The sequence below is a fragment of the Cyprinodon variegatus genome, unplaced genomic scaffold (assembly GCF_000732505.1).
Source record: "Cyprinodon variegatus isolate N-32 unplaced genomic scaffold, C_variegatus-1.0 Scaffold260, whole genome shotgun sequence".
Taxonomy (NCBI): Eukaryota; Metazoa; Chordata; class Actinopteri; order Cyprinodontiformes; family Cyprinodontidae; genus Cyprinodon; species Cyprinodon variegatus.
The window spans coordinates 302,976-319,720 of NW_015150713.1; the positions used below are offsets into that span (position 1 = coordinate 302,976).

Consider the following 16,745-nt stretch of genomic DNA (forward strand, 5'->3'; position numbering starts at 1 on the left):
ATCAACAGTAACGTGACCAACCACGTGACCAAAGCGTGCATGGGCGACGACAACAATGGCTGCCGCTGCAGAGCTGAGGTGTGTAGATTCTGCTATTAGGTCTGTTCTAGAAGATATCGACAGCAAATTAATTTTAAAAGAGGAACAGAGAAACGCGATCAAGGCTCATCTTCTTATTATAGGCGTGCAACTGCACGCTTTAATTTTTGTTGACAACAACTGTGCGTCGCTTAACATACGTCACGCACTCCGTTGCTCTTATTGGTTGTAGGTCTATCCAATTGAGTGCAGAGGCATTTTTTTTCCTTGTTCGTTCAAAACACGCCCCATAATCACAGCTCTATGGAGCAGTATCAGACTCATAATCTGACTAAAATTGAGTAGGACTACGTCAGGCTACTATATAGTCCCCTGCTTTATATAGTGATTGCGGGGTTAGGGGTTTGGGTGAACATTCGGACACAGAAAGCTTGTATGAGCTATGAGAACATCAACTTTTAAACAGAGAATGTACAAGGAGAAATGGGCTCGTGCATGCTCTCGGACGCGTTTAATAGGCGTTCCCTCTCGGGAATGGGTACAGGGTTGTGCAAAGCATTTTTTTTTTTAAGTGGAGAGGGTGGGTCTTTTGAAAAATGTGCAAAAATCCTCCACAATACCTTTAACAGACCAATGAAAGAAAAACAGGACAATCGCTTTTTCTAACATACAACATAACATAAAAAAAGCCTTAACATCAAAGAAATCATGAGTTATTACCTTTCCACAAACTGCAACTGATTCTCGACAGGTTTTATGGACATTCAGAGAGCAGTCTGGAGAAAAACACAGAGAAAATCCATGTTCATTTTATAAGTTAACTGATAATCTGAATTCTTTTTACTGGTGACAGCGACATCCCTCTCATTTCACAAAACGTACGTCTTCTAGGTAAAACACTGTGGCAGCGTGCACAGAGAAACTCAAACAAACTTCATATGTTCCAACCACAACAGGACATTTTCCAACACTAGTTCTGACATTATATACTCACTGGAACACTGCAACAAATCTTTCCCAGAAACAGGCTTATCACAGGCCACACAGAGAGAAGGAGCAGGAGGAGACACGGAAATGAACTGGTGCCCATTAGATGCTCCTGACTTCTCTTTCCCCTCCTTCGTCTCTTTGCCTTTTACCTGAAACAAAAGAGGTCATAAATAATTAGACTTTACTTGTTTTTCTGACATTTACTATACTTAAAGCAACATTGCTCTGTAAACCACCAAAGATATAGCACATAATCACCCTCAGTTTGGTGCAAAACACCTGCTGAGTGAAGCTATTTGAGATAAAGGGGCACATGAGCGGGTTTTTCTGTTTACCTTGCTGAGGTCTATGGGGACAGCTGCTGTTATAGTGCTTTATCCTTGGGGGGCATTAGGAGGATTTCTCTCTGTATGTGTGTGATAGGGCCATATTTATTTTCTTCCCAGACTTTGCAAGGAAGTCTGAGAGCGTGTGTTTGTTTTTTTTGCCGTCCAAGTGTATTGTGTGAGGGAAACATGCCTTCAAGCACATACAAACATGTGTTCATGGGATTATGAGAGTGAAGCAGGATGTGTTTTGGTTTTTCAAGCTTTTTGAAGAAAAACGTGAGGGGGAGGGGGGGTTCTACATGTTATATAAGGGGATATTTTCACTACGTCCTGAAGAGAGGAAACTTCTCCCTCGCCAAATAAAGGAACAGCTAACAGACAATAGGCCCCCCAGTGCAGGAATTCTGTGTTAAAACCTTTAATGGACAACTCGAGAGGGGTTTCAGCTCTGACTTTTTAATTACAGAGGTCAACTGGAGGGATTTGTTTGTCACATTTTATATACAAGCAGGCATAGGCTTAGCCAACAGGATTTTTTCCCCCTTTGGTACATCGTCCCTCACCATCAGCTCACCTTGGTTTTGCTTCGAGTGCTGGACATCCTGCTCTTTAGGAAACTGAAAGTCCGGCTCACTTTGTACTTCTCCGACTCGACCTTAGAAGGAATTATGTATTTATCCCACTCCTCATCCTCGATCCTAAGTATGATGAAAAGGAAATCACTCTCACGTGCTTTTTAGCATGACTTTAGTTCTAACATACAACATGCATTTCTTTAAAATCGGAGGGATTTTAGTAGTTTACCAGATTGGAAAAGTTGACTAATAAAGGAGGATAAGCAGCATGCTGAAATGAAAGAATGTCCAGACTGTCTTCCAGGAGCCCTAATCTACAGGTTATTACTCTTAATAACATGCTTGGCATGCTTGTGAGTGGCTGTGGACTCCAGAGGTTGCTATTTATAGACCCACCTTGGCGAAACACAATTATTAATTTATCATCGATTTACATCAGCAGAGTCTGGTTACATTAGGCCTCCCAGGTTAAAAGAAGCAATAATGGAGTGACAAGAAAAGAAACATGCAATGAAGACTATTTTTTTTTCATCTATATTAGACTGACCTAATGCACATTCCTGCATAGCCAAAATATCTGTGTGGCTAAAGATGAGCTGGAGAATGAGGCTCCAGCTGGGACAGATTGAGCTACACCACACGTGCACATCTGTGCGGCCAATTTTTTAAGGAGACATACTCTTTGAGAAACTCTGTAAGGGTGAGATGTTGGAGTGACGTCGTGCCCTCTTCCTCTGCTGACTGGGCCCGCTTACGGAAACCCAGAGCCCTGTGTGGATATAAAACACCTCAGACAGGTCGCTTCATATCTTCTTAGGAAGATTATCAAAATGGAACATGAATCTTTTGTAATATTTCTGCTTGCTTGACAGGATTTTAGTCCAGCATTTCTTTGACGCCACACAGCACAAAATTTGCCTTCTTTCACAATCAACACTTCTCCATCTCCATCCGATCTTGAGGCTGGCTCTTTTATTCATGCTTTCATAAGCTAGGATCTGGATAAATCCAACAGTATCTTCTTTGGAACATTCTGTAAAGTTCTGAAAAGATCCAGTTATGTGCAAATATTTGCTGGTATTCATGCCAATGCACCTCTCACTCTTAGTCATCTTTACTGACTCCTGATTCAATTCTTTAGTGAATTATAACATTCCTGTCCTTGGCCAGGCTTTAGAATATTTAATTGGGTTTTAATATTTTGAAGACTTTATGAAGTGAAAGGAGTTTGTAATTGACAGCGTAACTGCAAAGGGATGTGACAGAAACTAGGCCTTCTGTCCTGAACTTCAACCTGTTGTGTGCTAACAGAAGCCTACCAGATCTATTTATTATTTAAGAATGCTTCAGCTTCAAAGGTTAGATGGAGGTTGGATTTGTCTTAGATCTTTTTTTCTGTTCCTGTACAGACTGATGGGTGAAAAGCATTGTTTCTCTTAGGTCATTGATGATTTCTTTTCACAGTGGTATCATAATAATTATACCTGTATGTTCCCTACCTTAAATTTTACAGAAACAGTCACACTGAAAGTGATCAGTTAATAAACTGCAGTTCTTCATCATCTCCTGATATCCAGATTCCCTTTTAAAGCCAAGAGAAGCATAAACTGTGTATCTACCGGTAGTTTTGTTCTGAAGGTTTTGTTTTTTTTTTGTCTCATATTTGTTCAATAAACTTTGTGATGTGTTCTGCGCTTGTAGGTCTTAAGCAACAGCTTTATATCCTCTTAGAACCAGCTTCATTTTTAATACAACCTGATGCATCAGAGCATAAAAGAGGGTCTGCTTTCTTTCACCAGTTCTGCACTCTGAATGACACTAAAGATTTTCACACAAATGGATACTTAGTCTATTCATTCAAGCATATCTCTGTTTCCAATTGTTTCTTTATTGACAATAATATGTCCTACAAAAAAATCTGTGTTAAAGCAATGCATGATTCTTATCAAATAAATATATTAGCACATGATGAAAAAGTCAGTAAGATTGAAATGTTAAGTGACGTATGACTGAATTGTGTTACATGGATGGAAAGATTTGAAAGCAGGTCTTTCTTCTTCTTTTTAAATCTACATCCAACATAAACACTACAGTATGCACACAATCAATTCAGCACCACTGATGTGGTCCTGATGTTTCTGAAGTCTGACATCCAAGAAAGCCCATGGTTTTGGTGTTTACACAAGTTATTTTGAGGTTGCAATCAGAGAATACCCTAAGAGAGACAAACCCCCCCTCACACACACACCCACACACGTATAGATGTGTGCTCCATGTAAACCAATCACTAGCTGCTGTCCACTGATGATGACTAAAAAAAGGGGCATGGGTCTGAGTGAGAGGCGTTCAGGAGACCTGATATATGAGGTCAGGAAGTAGCTTGCTGGCTTTACCTCTTTTCTTTCGCTGTTTCAGTCAGGTTGAAGGCTCTCTGTTCTGTGAAAAGCAGGAAAAAAAGAAAAAAAGGGTTGGAAATAATAGTTAATGAGTTTGATAATGCAGAGCCATGAGGAACTTTTGCCCCCCTACAGAGGTATCATGTTTTTTTGTTTGTTATTTGTCACACTTAATGCTTAATATCATCAAACAAAATGTTTTCAAATGATGATCTTGTGAAGTGAAAAACTGGCTAAAAGTTTCCCTTTATAGTCGAGAAATATTGTCCCACTAGTCTGAAAAATGTTCACATTTTGCTATTAGAAGGGTTTCAAGCATCACACAGCAACTCCAGACTTTAACAAGGCCTTTCAATAACATTTATTTTGTTTTTTAAAACATTATAGAACTAAACCAACCGAAATTTTATGTTTCCATTACTAATGAATACTTGTTCAGGTCACGAAGCAGCAAAGCAACCTCAGAGCACCATGCAACCGTTATGTTTTGGTTTTTGGCATGGTGTTTGTTTACTAAAATCATGGGTTTTATACCAGCTTTAACTTGTTGGAATCATCAGGAAGTCCTAAGAACTACGCCTGTTTTGTTTCCCAATCATTTTCTTATTGTTTAATCATTAATACCCTCTAACTGAGGCAAGTTAAGCCTGCAGATATTTTTTGAGACCTCCTGCAAATGTAAAACACTCATCGAGTAATTTTAGTAGACCCATAAGTGCAGCAAAGGTTCATTGATGTTTTTTTTATTCCATTTTGGGATAATAGCTGTGGTATCACTTCAGTCCTATAGTTAAAAAAAAAATGCTTTATTTTAAGGTTTTGGTGACTTTGTTTCTCGTGTGTGGACCAGGAGAGGATGTGTTGCTTTTTAAGATTTTTTCCTCCCACTTCAAGCAGTCAGACGGGTTACCTTCAATTGATTTCCTGATTCTACAAATTGTTGAGTAATCAGGCCTAGATGTGAATTGTCAAACTGAACCAAAAAATGTCTGGTTTATAATTTTTTAACAAGCCAGTCAGTCTCTTACATCATTTGTTGTACATTAGGAGATTTATTTTCCCAATTAAAAGAAAATTTTGATTTTTTTTTAAGCAGCTCAGTTTATCTTTATCTGATGTTAAAACCTGTTTGATGATTTTAAACATTTAGAAGTGACAAATAGGAGAAGTAGCAGAAATTGGCAAGCAAGCAACAGCTTTTTTTGTTGCACTGCATTAGATGCTGTATGATAACAGAAAGATTAGCTGACAGAATTACAAACTGCCTACAGCCACCATTATTATTCAGTTTGAGGCAAAATCAAGAATCGCATGAAAAAGCCAAGATCCAGTAAACCCCAACAGAGCGAGAACAAACACAACCTTTTTTCCATGAAAAACCAGATGACAGCAAAGATGGAAAAATGAAAAGCCAAGAGGAAAACAAAATGTGACCAAAGGGAAGGATAACAGAAGCCTCAGACCAGAAACATTTCCTCCATCTATTAGATGATGACCAGGAGCTAAGTATTATTCCAAATTCCCTTTCTTTTGTGAGACATTACATTTTCATGAATTAGCTTTTAGAAAACTATTATTTTTTGATTCATCAAAGAGAAAAACTGAGGATTGGGAAAAGGTCTGCTTTTGATTACTGGACATCTGAAAATATGTTATTTAGAGAGAGGCAGTGGTCTCGTGCTTACCACCAAGAATTAAACCTCACCACAGATATAGAACTGCACAATTAGGGCAACAATGGGAAACTACAGCAATGATATTTACCAAAAAAAAACAGGCAGATTATTTTTGTTCAAGCTTTCCGATTCTTTTAAAAATAAATCTTAAGTTTTAAGACTACAAATTTCCCCTCTAATTGAGCAGCTCTTCACAAATCAGCCCCATGAAATTGTCAAGAAATAGTAAAATAGTTTCACCAACAAACCAGCTTCGTGTCTATAAGCTGTAACCTGAACCCTTATACTTACTAACTTGGTTGAGACGTGAGAGTGATTTAGAGAGAGATAAAGCTTGAAGTAGTGAGCGACCTCCACTGCTGAAAGTGCCATCTACATGGAATAAAGCAGGAACTTATTGCTAAGGTGTCACATTCATTTACAATCTTGCACCATCAGAAGTGCTATACCAACACACAAAATGTCTGGGCACATGTGTGAGTTCAGCTGGCTGATTACTTAAAAGGAGGGAACGCAGGACAAAGTGCTCAAAGTTCACCCACCTTCTTCCAAATCGGTGACAGCTGAGTCTCGGTTTAGCAGCGGCCGTGATGGCCTCGCTTTAGGGGAAGAGTATGAGTATGAGCGCAGGCGAACCTCAGCCTCCTCTGAATTCTGGGTAAGAGAATAAACCAGATTAACATATCAGATGGGAGAAGCTAACAAGTTCAATCTGCGAGCAGGGAACATTGGAAGACAGCAAATCCTGCCCAGTAAACCAACTCTTCTCTGACCTTTTGTCCTTATTATTGAGCTGTTGACAATGTGGGCTTATCTACTGATGTCTGTATGTAAGCTACGGTGTGTCTGCTGGAAAACTTGAAATGGAGGGTTTTTTTGTGGGATGAATGGGATTTAAATCTGAAACTTTTTTTTTTTTTTTTATTCTGTCATCTTTCCTTTGAATGAATTTGACATGAATATTAGTGACACGGCTGCACATTGGTGTAGCGGGCAGCGAACTCCATGTCTTTCTGCATGGAGTTTGCATGTTGCCACTGTGCATGCATGGGTTCTCTCAGGTTACCTTCTCCCACAGTCCAAAAACATGACTGTTAAGTCAATTGGTATCTCTAAATTGTCCTTAGGTGTGAGCGTGTGAGTGCATGGTTGTGTGTCTCTGTGTTGCTCTGTGACAGACTAGCAACCAGTCCAGGGTGTACCCCGCCTTTTGCCCATAAACTGCCAGAGGTAGGCACCGGCCCCACCTCGACCCTGACGGAATAAAAGAAGATGGATGGATGGATATAATGACACTTGCTCAAAGGTGTTTATCATTCAGAAACTATTTTTTGTTTTTTATTAATCTTTCCCTTCCTCTGATCTGCAACAGATGACTTGAGATTTACCGTGTTGGATTTCTTTGCGGTTTCCGAGTGTGAGCGGTTAAAGTCAGGTGAAGTGTCAAAAGAGTCCCTTTCCTCTCCAGAGCTGGACTGCAGGATGGACCGCTGTTTTGAAGATGAACAAGAGTAGGAATGTCCAAGTATGTCATCTTCTTCACTGTCACACTCCAGACCAGGGCTAATTACAAAGAGAAAGAAAAAAAAGCACATTCACAAATGGCAGAGGTATTATCATCCTGATTGTAAATAACTTTTTTTATGGCTTTTACATCCACTGTCATCTCACAGACAAACACCAGGTTTTATGCCAGTGTTCTCCAACTAAACAGCATTAAAGCTATTGTAGTTCGTTCTTGCTTGGAGGTGTGCTTCTAGGTCTAGATGGACGTGTTTGGTTTGCCTATCCTGCTGAAGTCCAACTTCTCTTTAGCATCACATTTTCAGTGGGCATTTTTTTCATGATTAAAACACATTTTTAATTCTAATGTATGCTTTAATAATCTCCCATCCAGAATACTGAATTTTTTCTTAATTCCTGAACTGAATTTATAAAAAAATAATGATAGTTTTAAGAAGATAAATTGATAGTCTGGCCCAATCAAGGTGATTTTAACAAAAGTTTAGAACTGCCATTCAGGAAAAGGATAATAGAGTTGCATCACAATATACAGAGAAATTTTTATTGTCCTAGTATTCTTTTCATATTTGTACAAAATAGAATAATTTTCATCTTTTATTGTACAAACACAAAACTTATGTTTTTAAAGAACTAAATGTTTCACATTAAGACTGATACAGCTCTAGTTTCTTTTGTCTTCTAGATCTTCGAGATAATCTTCTAGATCTTCAAAGGGTGCATTTCTCAGGTCCTTTGTAAGGCTTAAAAAAGATAAAACCCTGAATGTTGGAACCATAACTAACTTGTATTTTTACATTATCACTGCAGCTTACCTTTATCAAGGGTGCACTTTAAAAAACAAAAATGTCTTGAGAGCTGTACTGAACGAAATTTCTTTTAGTATACACTTGTGTTTACATATGACAAATAAAGTCTTTCTAAGTCAAAGTCTTTATTTTGATTTCTGTTCTTCTAATGAAACTAAACACAACTTTTAGAAATTCAGATTTTTTTTCTGGGATAGGAAAAAGTTTTCTTTGGCTGGACACTTTGTTGTTCAACTTGGTAATTTGTACTGAAGATTTTCAGGCATTAACTGAACAGCGTGCAGTCTTGGTTAGATTTGAGGACTGGATTAAAAAAAAGAGAGTAGAAAGGCAGCCAGAGTCTAAAAACTTAAATGACCTTAAGAATGGGAGATAATTATTAAGCTAGATCACTTTAAAATACAACTGGATGCAAAGAAAAAAATAAAAACAAAGGATAACACAGGGTTGATGAAAATCAGAAAATACCATATACTCAATAAGAAAACTCACAAAACACCTGAGATGTGTCTCAACGTCTAAATTTGTCTTTCCTTTCCACTAAGTTCAGAGGCAGCAGGAAAATTACCAAAAATATTTAGATAAAGCAGAAAACCTTTACTTAGCTGTCTTCGTAGTGCCCTCATGTACTTAAAGCAGCCACATTACATATTATAGAAACCTGCATCAGAAACCGCATCATACCTCAGGCCTCGGCCTGCATCTGTCAAGCTGAACTCTCTGTGTTCTGAAGCTGGGGAGTCTGAAGGACCCATCTGTGGATGACGTCTCTGTGCTCCCTCAAACAAACGAATTGCGGAAGCTAAGGGTGAGGAAGGAAAGGAAGGGGAGGAGGAGGCAAAGGGATAAGGGGGAGAAGCACAAGAGTATGCCTCCCTGCCATTGTCCTGGCCTGGGCCCTGACTTCCCCTCAGCCCGCGATGGGATGATGACTGGGAACGGTTCTGGGAGCAGTTTACCGATTCAACGAGAGTGGGAGAGAGGGAGTCCCAGCAGGATGAAGGGCTGACCTGCTCCTCATCCCCTGGAGACCGATACTTAATGTCAGCTCCTTCAACCTAACACAGAAAAAGGAAAAAACATCAGAAAGAGACTTTTTTTTCCTGTTTGGATTGCAAAGATAAAATAACCATTAACTCAATTAAAGACCAAAAAACAAAAAAGTGACTCCGGCTCACCTTGTCCACCAACATGGCGTTGGCGTAGACTTGGTCTTTGCCATGTATCATTGCTGAGAGTCTGGCAGCTGCTGCCCGAGTTGGGGACGAGGCCTGGCTCTCCCTTATGGACTGGCTTTTCTCTGCCGAGACAGGGGATTTTTCAATATTACATTTGGTTTCCAGAGCAACACCAAATGACTGCTCACAAACACGGGAAGTGACATCGACATCCTGGGCAGTTGCATGTCATTGTTCAGTACCCAGACTCTCTCTCTTTCCCTCTCTTCTTGAGTGTGTGTGAGAGTGTCTGAACTTCCATGAAGTTCCTATGGATGGAAATCTGTAGGCATATTTTTTCCCCGCCCTGCTTTTTGATACAGTGACTGAGTGGAAATAACTCCTGGTAAACACACAGTGGCATTGAGAGAAGCCCTTTCAGCACAGAGGAGGCACTGTGAGCTGCAGCCTGGTTGTGCTGATGAAGGGGGGGCAAAACACACACAGCTCTCCCTTGGGCATGTTGCTCGACACAAAGCACACCTTCTCCACAACACAGCTTCTTTTTACATTTCAGCAAACAATGTAGCATATACATTTGAGTAAAGAGGCAGCAGGTTCAGCAATGATCCTCTGAGGGGACATTGATAGCAAAGTATCTGAACAAAGCAGACACTTTAAGGTCTATATAAATGCTGAGCAAACTTTGACAACTGATAATCACCATTTTAAAGACTTAGTCAGGCTCAAAGTGCTGGTAAAAAATCATGTGAATGATTAAAAAAGTATTTTCAATCTCAAAGCCGAGGCCTGTATTAAATTTGAACTTAGGTTCCAGGAAATTTTCATGTTTCTTTACAACAAACTACATTGTTTACTGTCTGATTTTAGTCAATATAATTTCCCCAGTCTTTGCTCAACTGCCTCAAAGTGCCACTCATTATATCAATTTAAGTTTGTTGTGTTGATGACCACATGTAACTTTACCTTTTGTAGCAGTAAACAGAAATATTCTGTATTCTTAAATGATGATACATTGGAAATTTGCATCATCAGATACAACAGATTAGATTATTTTTCTATGTTTAAATTATGTTTTCTTTTTTGAGTAGAATATATCATAGTTAAAATGTGTTGTCTTTCAAATGTTTTCATACCTCTTACCCTTTACCAGTATTTTGTGGCACACTGCATTGCCAAACTTTAGTGGATTTTACTGAAATCTCTTGTGCTACATCAATGCATATGTGTACAAAGTTGTGAAGTGAAAAGAAGCGGACACCTGAGTAATAAAATGAAGGACATGGCATGATGTTGAACCTGAAAACTTAACATTGTCATGTAGGTATCTTAGAACCACCATAGAACATATTAAGACAACTATAAACTGCTGGGAGTTATTTGAATGTTACTAAGGAGCTCTCTATACAATATCAGAAACATAAGTATACATTCATGTCAAAAGAAAAGTATTAAGTAATGATTTATCACGTCTTAATAAAGATGTCCGAATAGATATAAAACTAATTTTGTATTTTCCAGAATATGCCTTCATATTAATCGTTAATGAATGAGTCAGAAACTCTATTTTCTGAATGAAATATTTTCTTTTTAGATTCATAATTGCAGTGAAAGCAGTCTATTGGCAAGAGAAAAGGATGATGGTATGCTAAGTTTATTTTTGTCTGAAATTATGCAATGTATTTTTCTCCATTATGAAAAATATCCCTGAAATCATGAAAGTTAACATGAATAGATTATTATAAGACATTGATGCCCAGAGTCTGACTGATTAATTGAAAGAAGCCTTTTACCAAAGGATATGCAAAAGCTCCTGTAGGTGGTTTCATGGCATGACATGAAGGCTGCTAACAAAACTTAAGTCCCTGACCCTGTGTCTAAGGTTTGAGTGACCGAAGAGCTTAAGCCCTTATCCTTTACACGTTCTGCGATTATTATTTTTTTTTTTTAGGCAAAAATGTAAACAGTCCAAACGGAAGAAGCAAGCCTCTGCATTTCAAAACACACTAAAAACAATATAACAACAAGAAAAATAGTTGAGGTAAAAGTATTTTTGATTTTTAGATTCTTTTTTGGTCCTGATCATACATTTTTGGGGGGGTGAATATCTGCAGTAATGATTTTCAGGCCTCCAAAATATTTTCTAAAACGCTGATTAATTATGAAACATTAAGAAAAAACCTGATCAGACCAGAAGCTTATACATAAGTTACAACACAATTCATAGCAGAAAGGCTCATAGGCTTATGTAAATGTTGATTGACTTATTTTATAATGCTTGAGCCTTGCCTCCAATTATACCGAGGATGGGGGTGCTGAAAGCATATTTTTGGCATTTCTCCATTCTCCACATCTCTTCAACTGTTCAAAACCAAAACTCTGTGGTGTTCTTTAAAACAAATCCATCGTTTCTAGCACTGCCAAGCAGAAAAAGAGAGGTTCAGCATCTGTAACAGAGAATAAATCAGACCCACAATTGGCTGTGCTTCCTGTGGGCGGCAGGTCCAATAAATCTGAGAAGCAACAGGGAGTCAAGCAGACACTGATGAGGACGCCAGATGATTCCTGTCACATCCACATTAAATCTAAATGAATTAATTCCAGTTGAACCAGCAGAGTGCATACAGAGATTACCCGACATCATTACTCATTCTCCAAAATCATGAAGTACCTTTCAAACAGATAACAAACTGTTACATCTAGTTTTTTAATCCTCTCTGGGTACAACAACTTTATGCTCTGTTTGAAATGTGAGCCCACATCTGAAATATCTGCACAAAAGCACATCACACACTTTATTACGTATCATAGGATTAGCACGAGTCCAACAGTTTAATTCACAGGGGGTGGTGGGGCCAGAATACGGGTCAGACTGCTGTTTGAAAGTAGATACCGTTTCATATAAACCCACGTCATGAACTTGACAGACGGGCTAAATATTTCAGGTTCTGGGCCTGATCCAAAGCCACAGCTGGCTGCCATGGACTCAATTACTCACATACCTCTGACCCATAAACACTGCTGCAGTGAACATTATTGTCAGGCACCAAGATCTGTGTTAAACATCAGTTAAGCGGTTAAATAACACACGGAGCAGACTTCATACTCTTAGCAAGATTGAATAGTACCTGGTTTTATTATCAAGACAAGCTTGTTCATAGGACTCTTAAGGGGAGGGCACAGGTTTCCATATGTTTATTTCTTTCTCATTGAAGGTATAACTCTTAACAACAATCGCCACCAAAGTTTAAGGTATGTAAAAAGCATTATATTGTAGTATTTTTCAGTTGCTTCCTGAAGACTTCTGTTTAGTTCGTCAACAGTCGATTTTGCAGATTTCTTTCTATTTCTTTATCATCCAACTCATAAACGCTTTTTGTCACATTTCTAGTTGTCCCACAGTTTGCATTATTGCTTTTACACTAGATATGGGTAAGTTTAGGTATTTAACACATTTTCTTGCAGTACCTTACTATTTTTTGGGGGGGGGTTCTAGCAGAGCCCAAAAGTTATGTTGCCAGTGGGCATCTGGTTAGGAGGCTTCCTAGACGCCTCCCTGGTGAGGTGTTCCAGGTATGTCCCACCAGGAGGAGAACCCTGGGAACTCCTTGGGATTCCCCTGGAGGTGCTGGCCCAAGTGGAGTGAAAGAATACTGACGGACAGATAGATGGGTACCTAAGAAGAATGGGCCCACTGGATTGCAGATTGCCTTTACACATTGTCATCCTCTCCTTTAAGGTAGATCAACTTGCTGCCTTTATTGCTTAAAAAGCCACTGATTTAGGTGGACCAACATACATTGCTATTACTTTAACAGTATGTTCTCTTGTCTCCCATTTTTAAGAGTTGCCAGAAGGAAGTTTTTTATTAATTTATTTTTTCAGCTTTTATTGTCATTACACTGTCAAAAGTACAGAGGAAAAAAATCAACTCTCTGCATTTAACACATCCCCTTGGGGAGCAGTGGGCTGCCATTGTGCCGCACCCGGGGAGCAGTGTGGGGCTAAGGGTCTTTGCTCAGGGACCCAGAGTCTGAGTCTTTGGATATCAAGTGCAATGCCATAACCACTAGGCCACCACTTCCCAAGAACAGAGTGCAGACAGTTGCCCCTGTGCCGTATTACACGCACACAGGAAAAGCAGGCAGTCATTAATCAGTAACTACATGTAATATGATCAATTAAAAATGATTTGGTTAAGGTTATCATGATATAAGCATCCTTAGTGAACATTTTACTACAGTTTTTAAAGTACAAAGCTTTGCCTCATCGAACTGGGTTTCAAACTTTGAATCAGACTGGGTTAAGCCCATGTCAGACCCATGTTAAACCTTTGAATGTAATAAGAAAACAACATAAGTATCTTTTAACATGTCTTTTTAATGTACTGTCTAGCATTTTAAAATATTTACTGGATTCCTATTTAACTTGCAACTATTTAATATTTAATTCTGCTTTATAAATAAAAAAACAAAGTCAGCCTGATTTTACAATGACATTTAGACATCTGCTCCTAAAATAAACAGCTCAAATGACTCATGATAGAAAGAATTGTTTAAACCAAAATAGTCATTGTTATAAAAATCAAAATCAACTCAAATCTGTATTAGTATATCAGAGATTGTTGTGATATTCAGAGTAAGTCACTGTGTGAGAGCTAATCCTCTGCAGTGGCAGCACAGTAAAAATAGAGCATAGTAAGTCTGCAGACACAAAGACAGCAGTCATGGCCAGGTTTCTAGACCAGGCAGTTAAACATTCAGAGAGTGACCCTTCAACTCCTGCAAACCCCAGGGAGAAAGATATTGAACTTTTTCTCACACAAAAACACTTTCTCAAGGTTTAATTTAGGTTTCTGACTAAAAGATGTATGCTCAGACCAGAACTGTCAGATAAACAATATTATTATAAACACTGTAAACATTTGGAGTGATTTATTTTGACATCAGAAAGACAATGATTAAACATTTCTGATGATGTAACCTTCTTTTTAAACCACCAGCTAAACTAGCTGCCACTTTGACAGGTGAGAATAAAATAACAATCAAAGTCAAAATGATTTATAACAAATGTCAAAGTATAAATTTTCAAATCTGTTATTAGGGATATTTTAACCATTAAAACATTGCTCACCATTATCCACAGAAATGGATCTGAGTTATGACACCTGTGGTCGAAGCTCTAGGTCCAAGCATCACATACCCGTCATGTTTACATTTGAATGCATCAACAGATCAAGCTAGAGAGCCAGATTGAGCAGCAATCACTTCTCACAGTAAAGGAACAAACTTGCAGCTTTGCACATGTGAACTCACAACTAAAAAAGTCTGAAGAGTGTGCATCTACCTGTAGAATACCAGGTGAGATTTAAATGTCCCCTGAAGAAGGACTGTAGGATATATACAGTACAAATGTCAGTAGACATCATGACTACACAGATAATCCTGCAGAGTTTATGAAGAAAGCTGAGGAACAGAGTACTGGAGGTAAGCCATGACACTGCTGTGGCAGTAACACGATCTTTAACTGGGTCTATCTCTCCTTTTAACAACCATCTACACACAAGTCATGAGCTTTTTAACCACTTAGGTCTAAATTTGGACTTTTTAGGCAACTGTGTTAAGCTTCCCATGCCAAGTGCCAGAGTAAGACACTTTTTTTCTGGTAACAAACAACTGAATTTAAGCTACTTTAATTCTAACCGACACTTAAAGAAAATGCATCCAGTAAAAGTAAAATAGATAAAGAGAAACACAGGTTCAAGCTCCTCTCTGACATTGCACCACAACAGCACCACTTTTAGTTTGCTTCCACGAAACAGTGGAGCCCGAAGAGGATGAGTGCCAAATGCCAAGTGCTTCATCAGCCTTCAAGCGAACATCTGCAGTCCCCAACATGCTGTCAGATATCAGGTTACATCACTGGAAACGATGCAGCTATCTAACTCTGAGCAAGCCTCCACTGCAGTGTAGGAGGCCTTAGAGCGACAATGCGTAATCGGAACAGTTCTAATTTTAACTTTATTGTTCCTCAGTGTATGGTAAAGCCTATATCTGTAAAGAGGGTCCTCAGCTGTTTAATCAGCCATCTTTAGCATACGTGAACAAAACACTGTAAAACAGAAGTGCTTTTAAAGAAAGACCACATTCAGTTGTATAATGTGTATAATGTGTTTTTAAAACACTGTTGTTAAAACTTATTCCCCTGCCAAATAAAGAGAAACCTTTTGCAAATTTCACTTTTCTTTTAAGAATAAAAATGTTATTTTTTAAAAATTTTCTTGGTGTGAAAAATAGGAGGATCTCCCTTATTCATTCTCATATTGTTTTAAAACATAGTTAGCAAGCTATGAGCAGCATGTCTGTTAAACAATCAACTGCGGGCTGCCAATTCAGGCAGATATCCTAATTGACGAGGTAAATCAGCTTATTATTGTTAGATTATTATCATTTTAAGACCAGAAAATAGTAAATGTATAATATTCATAAAAAAAACAATAAGATAACAATTTTTCCTAATGAAAATTACATAGTTTTGTGTTCTCAATGGTACTGAGACAAAGCCAAATAAAATCATTGCAGCTGAATTTCTGGATTTCTTTCAATTCTCATTGATCTGAGTCCTATCATACAATTTCACTTATAATCCTCGTTGATGAAAAATATTGGTTCAAAAATACTCTTGTAATGGTTAAATCATATTCCTATGACTAAAATATATTCATGTATATCAAATCATATACAAAGCAATTTCTCATCTGGTGTGCCGAAGGGTCTGCCTTCTTCCCAATCATACTTTCCAAAAAAAAGGATACAGAAAAAAAAAAATATATATATATATATATATATATATAAATATATTTTATTTGCTGGATCAGGCCCTGTTTTGAAAGTTAACCATTGAAATACCTTACTCAAGTAATATAATTTTATCCAAACCAATACACTTTTCTTCCTCAGCCTTTCTAAACATTAAGTTAATTACAGAGAAGGTGCATTTTGTCTACCCATGCGGAAAAGAGGGTATGGCAGACCTGCATTGCTGCATTTGTTGTTTAACATTGCAGTGCTGACCAGCTGACTGACAGAAGGTCCATACACTTCCCTTGCCTGAAAAACAGACAAATTTGGAATTTTGGATAACGTCCAACTGAGAAAAAAAAATAATAAAAAGCCAATCAATGAAAGTAAACTAAGGTTGTATGACGCATGTTTATTAAAGTCATGAAAATA

At 38.2% G+C, this 16,745-nt stretch overlaps 1 protein-coding gene across 3 annotated transcripts in view; it reads right to left on the reverse strand.

Moving 5' to 3' along the window:
• The window catches only part of LOC107089688 (rho guanine nucleotide exchange factor 28-like), a 65,444-nt gene that overhangs the window by 18,021 nt on the left and 30,678 nt on the right, over nucleotides 1-16,745 (reverse strand). For all 3 annotated transcript variants that reach the window (XM_015382602.1, XM_015382600.1, XM_015382603.1), the window contains 10 exons: nucleotides 9,514-9,635; nucleotides 9,020-9,393; nucleotides 7,394-7,568; nucleotides 6,548-6,659; nucleotides 6,297-6,377; nucleotides 4,327-4,369; nucleotides 2,613-2,702; nucleotides 1,933-2,056; nucleotides 1,034-1,178; nucleotides 760-815 (listed from right to left, as the gene is read on the reverse strand). In XM_015382602.1, the coding sequence (XP_015238088.1) occupies nucleotides 760-815; nucleotides 1,034-1,178; nucleotides 1,933-2,056; nucleotides 2,613-2,702; nucleotides 4,327-4,369; nucleotides 6,297-6,377; nucleotides 6,548-6,659; nucleotides 7,394-7,568; nucleotides 9,020-9,393; nucleotides 9,514-9,635 (1,322 nt within the window). The remainder of the gene's footprint in view (nucleotides 1-759; nucleotides 816-1,033; nucleotides 1,179-1,932; nucleotides 2,057-2,612; nucleotides 2,703-4,326; nucleotides 4,370-6,296; nucleotides 6,378-6,547; nucleotides 6,660-7,393; nucleotides 7,569-9,019; nucleotides 9,394-9,513; nucleotides 9,636-16,745) is intronic.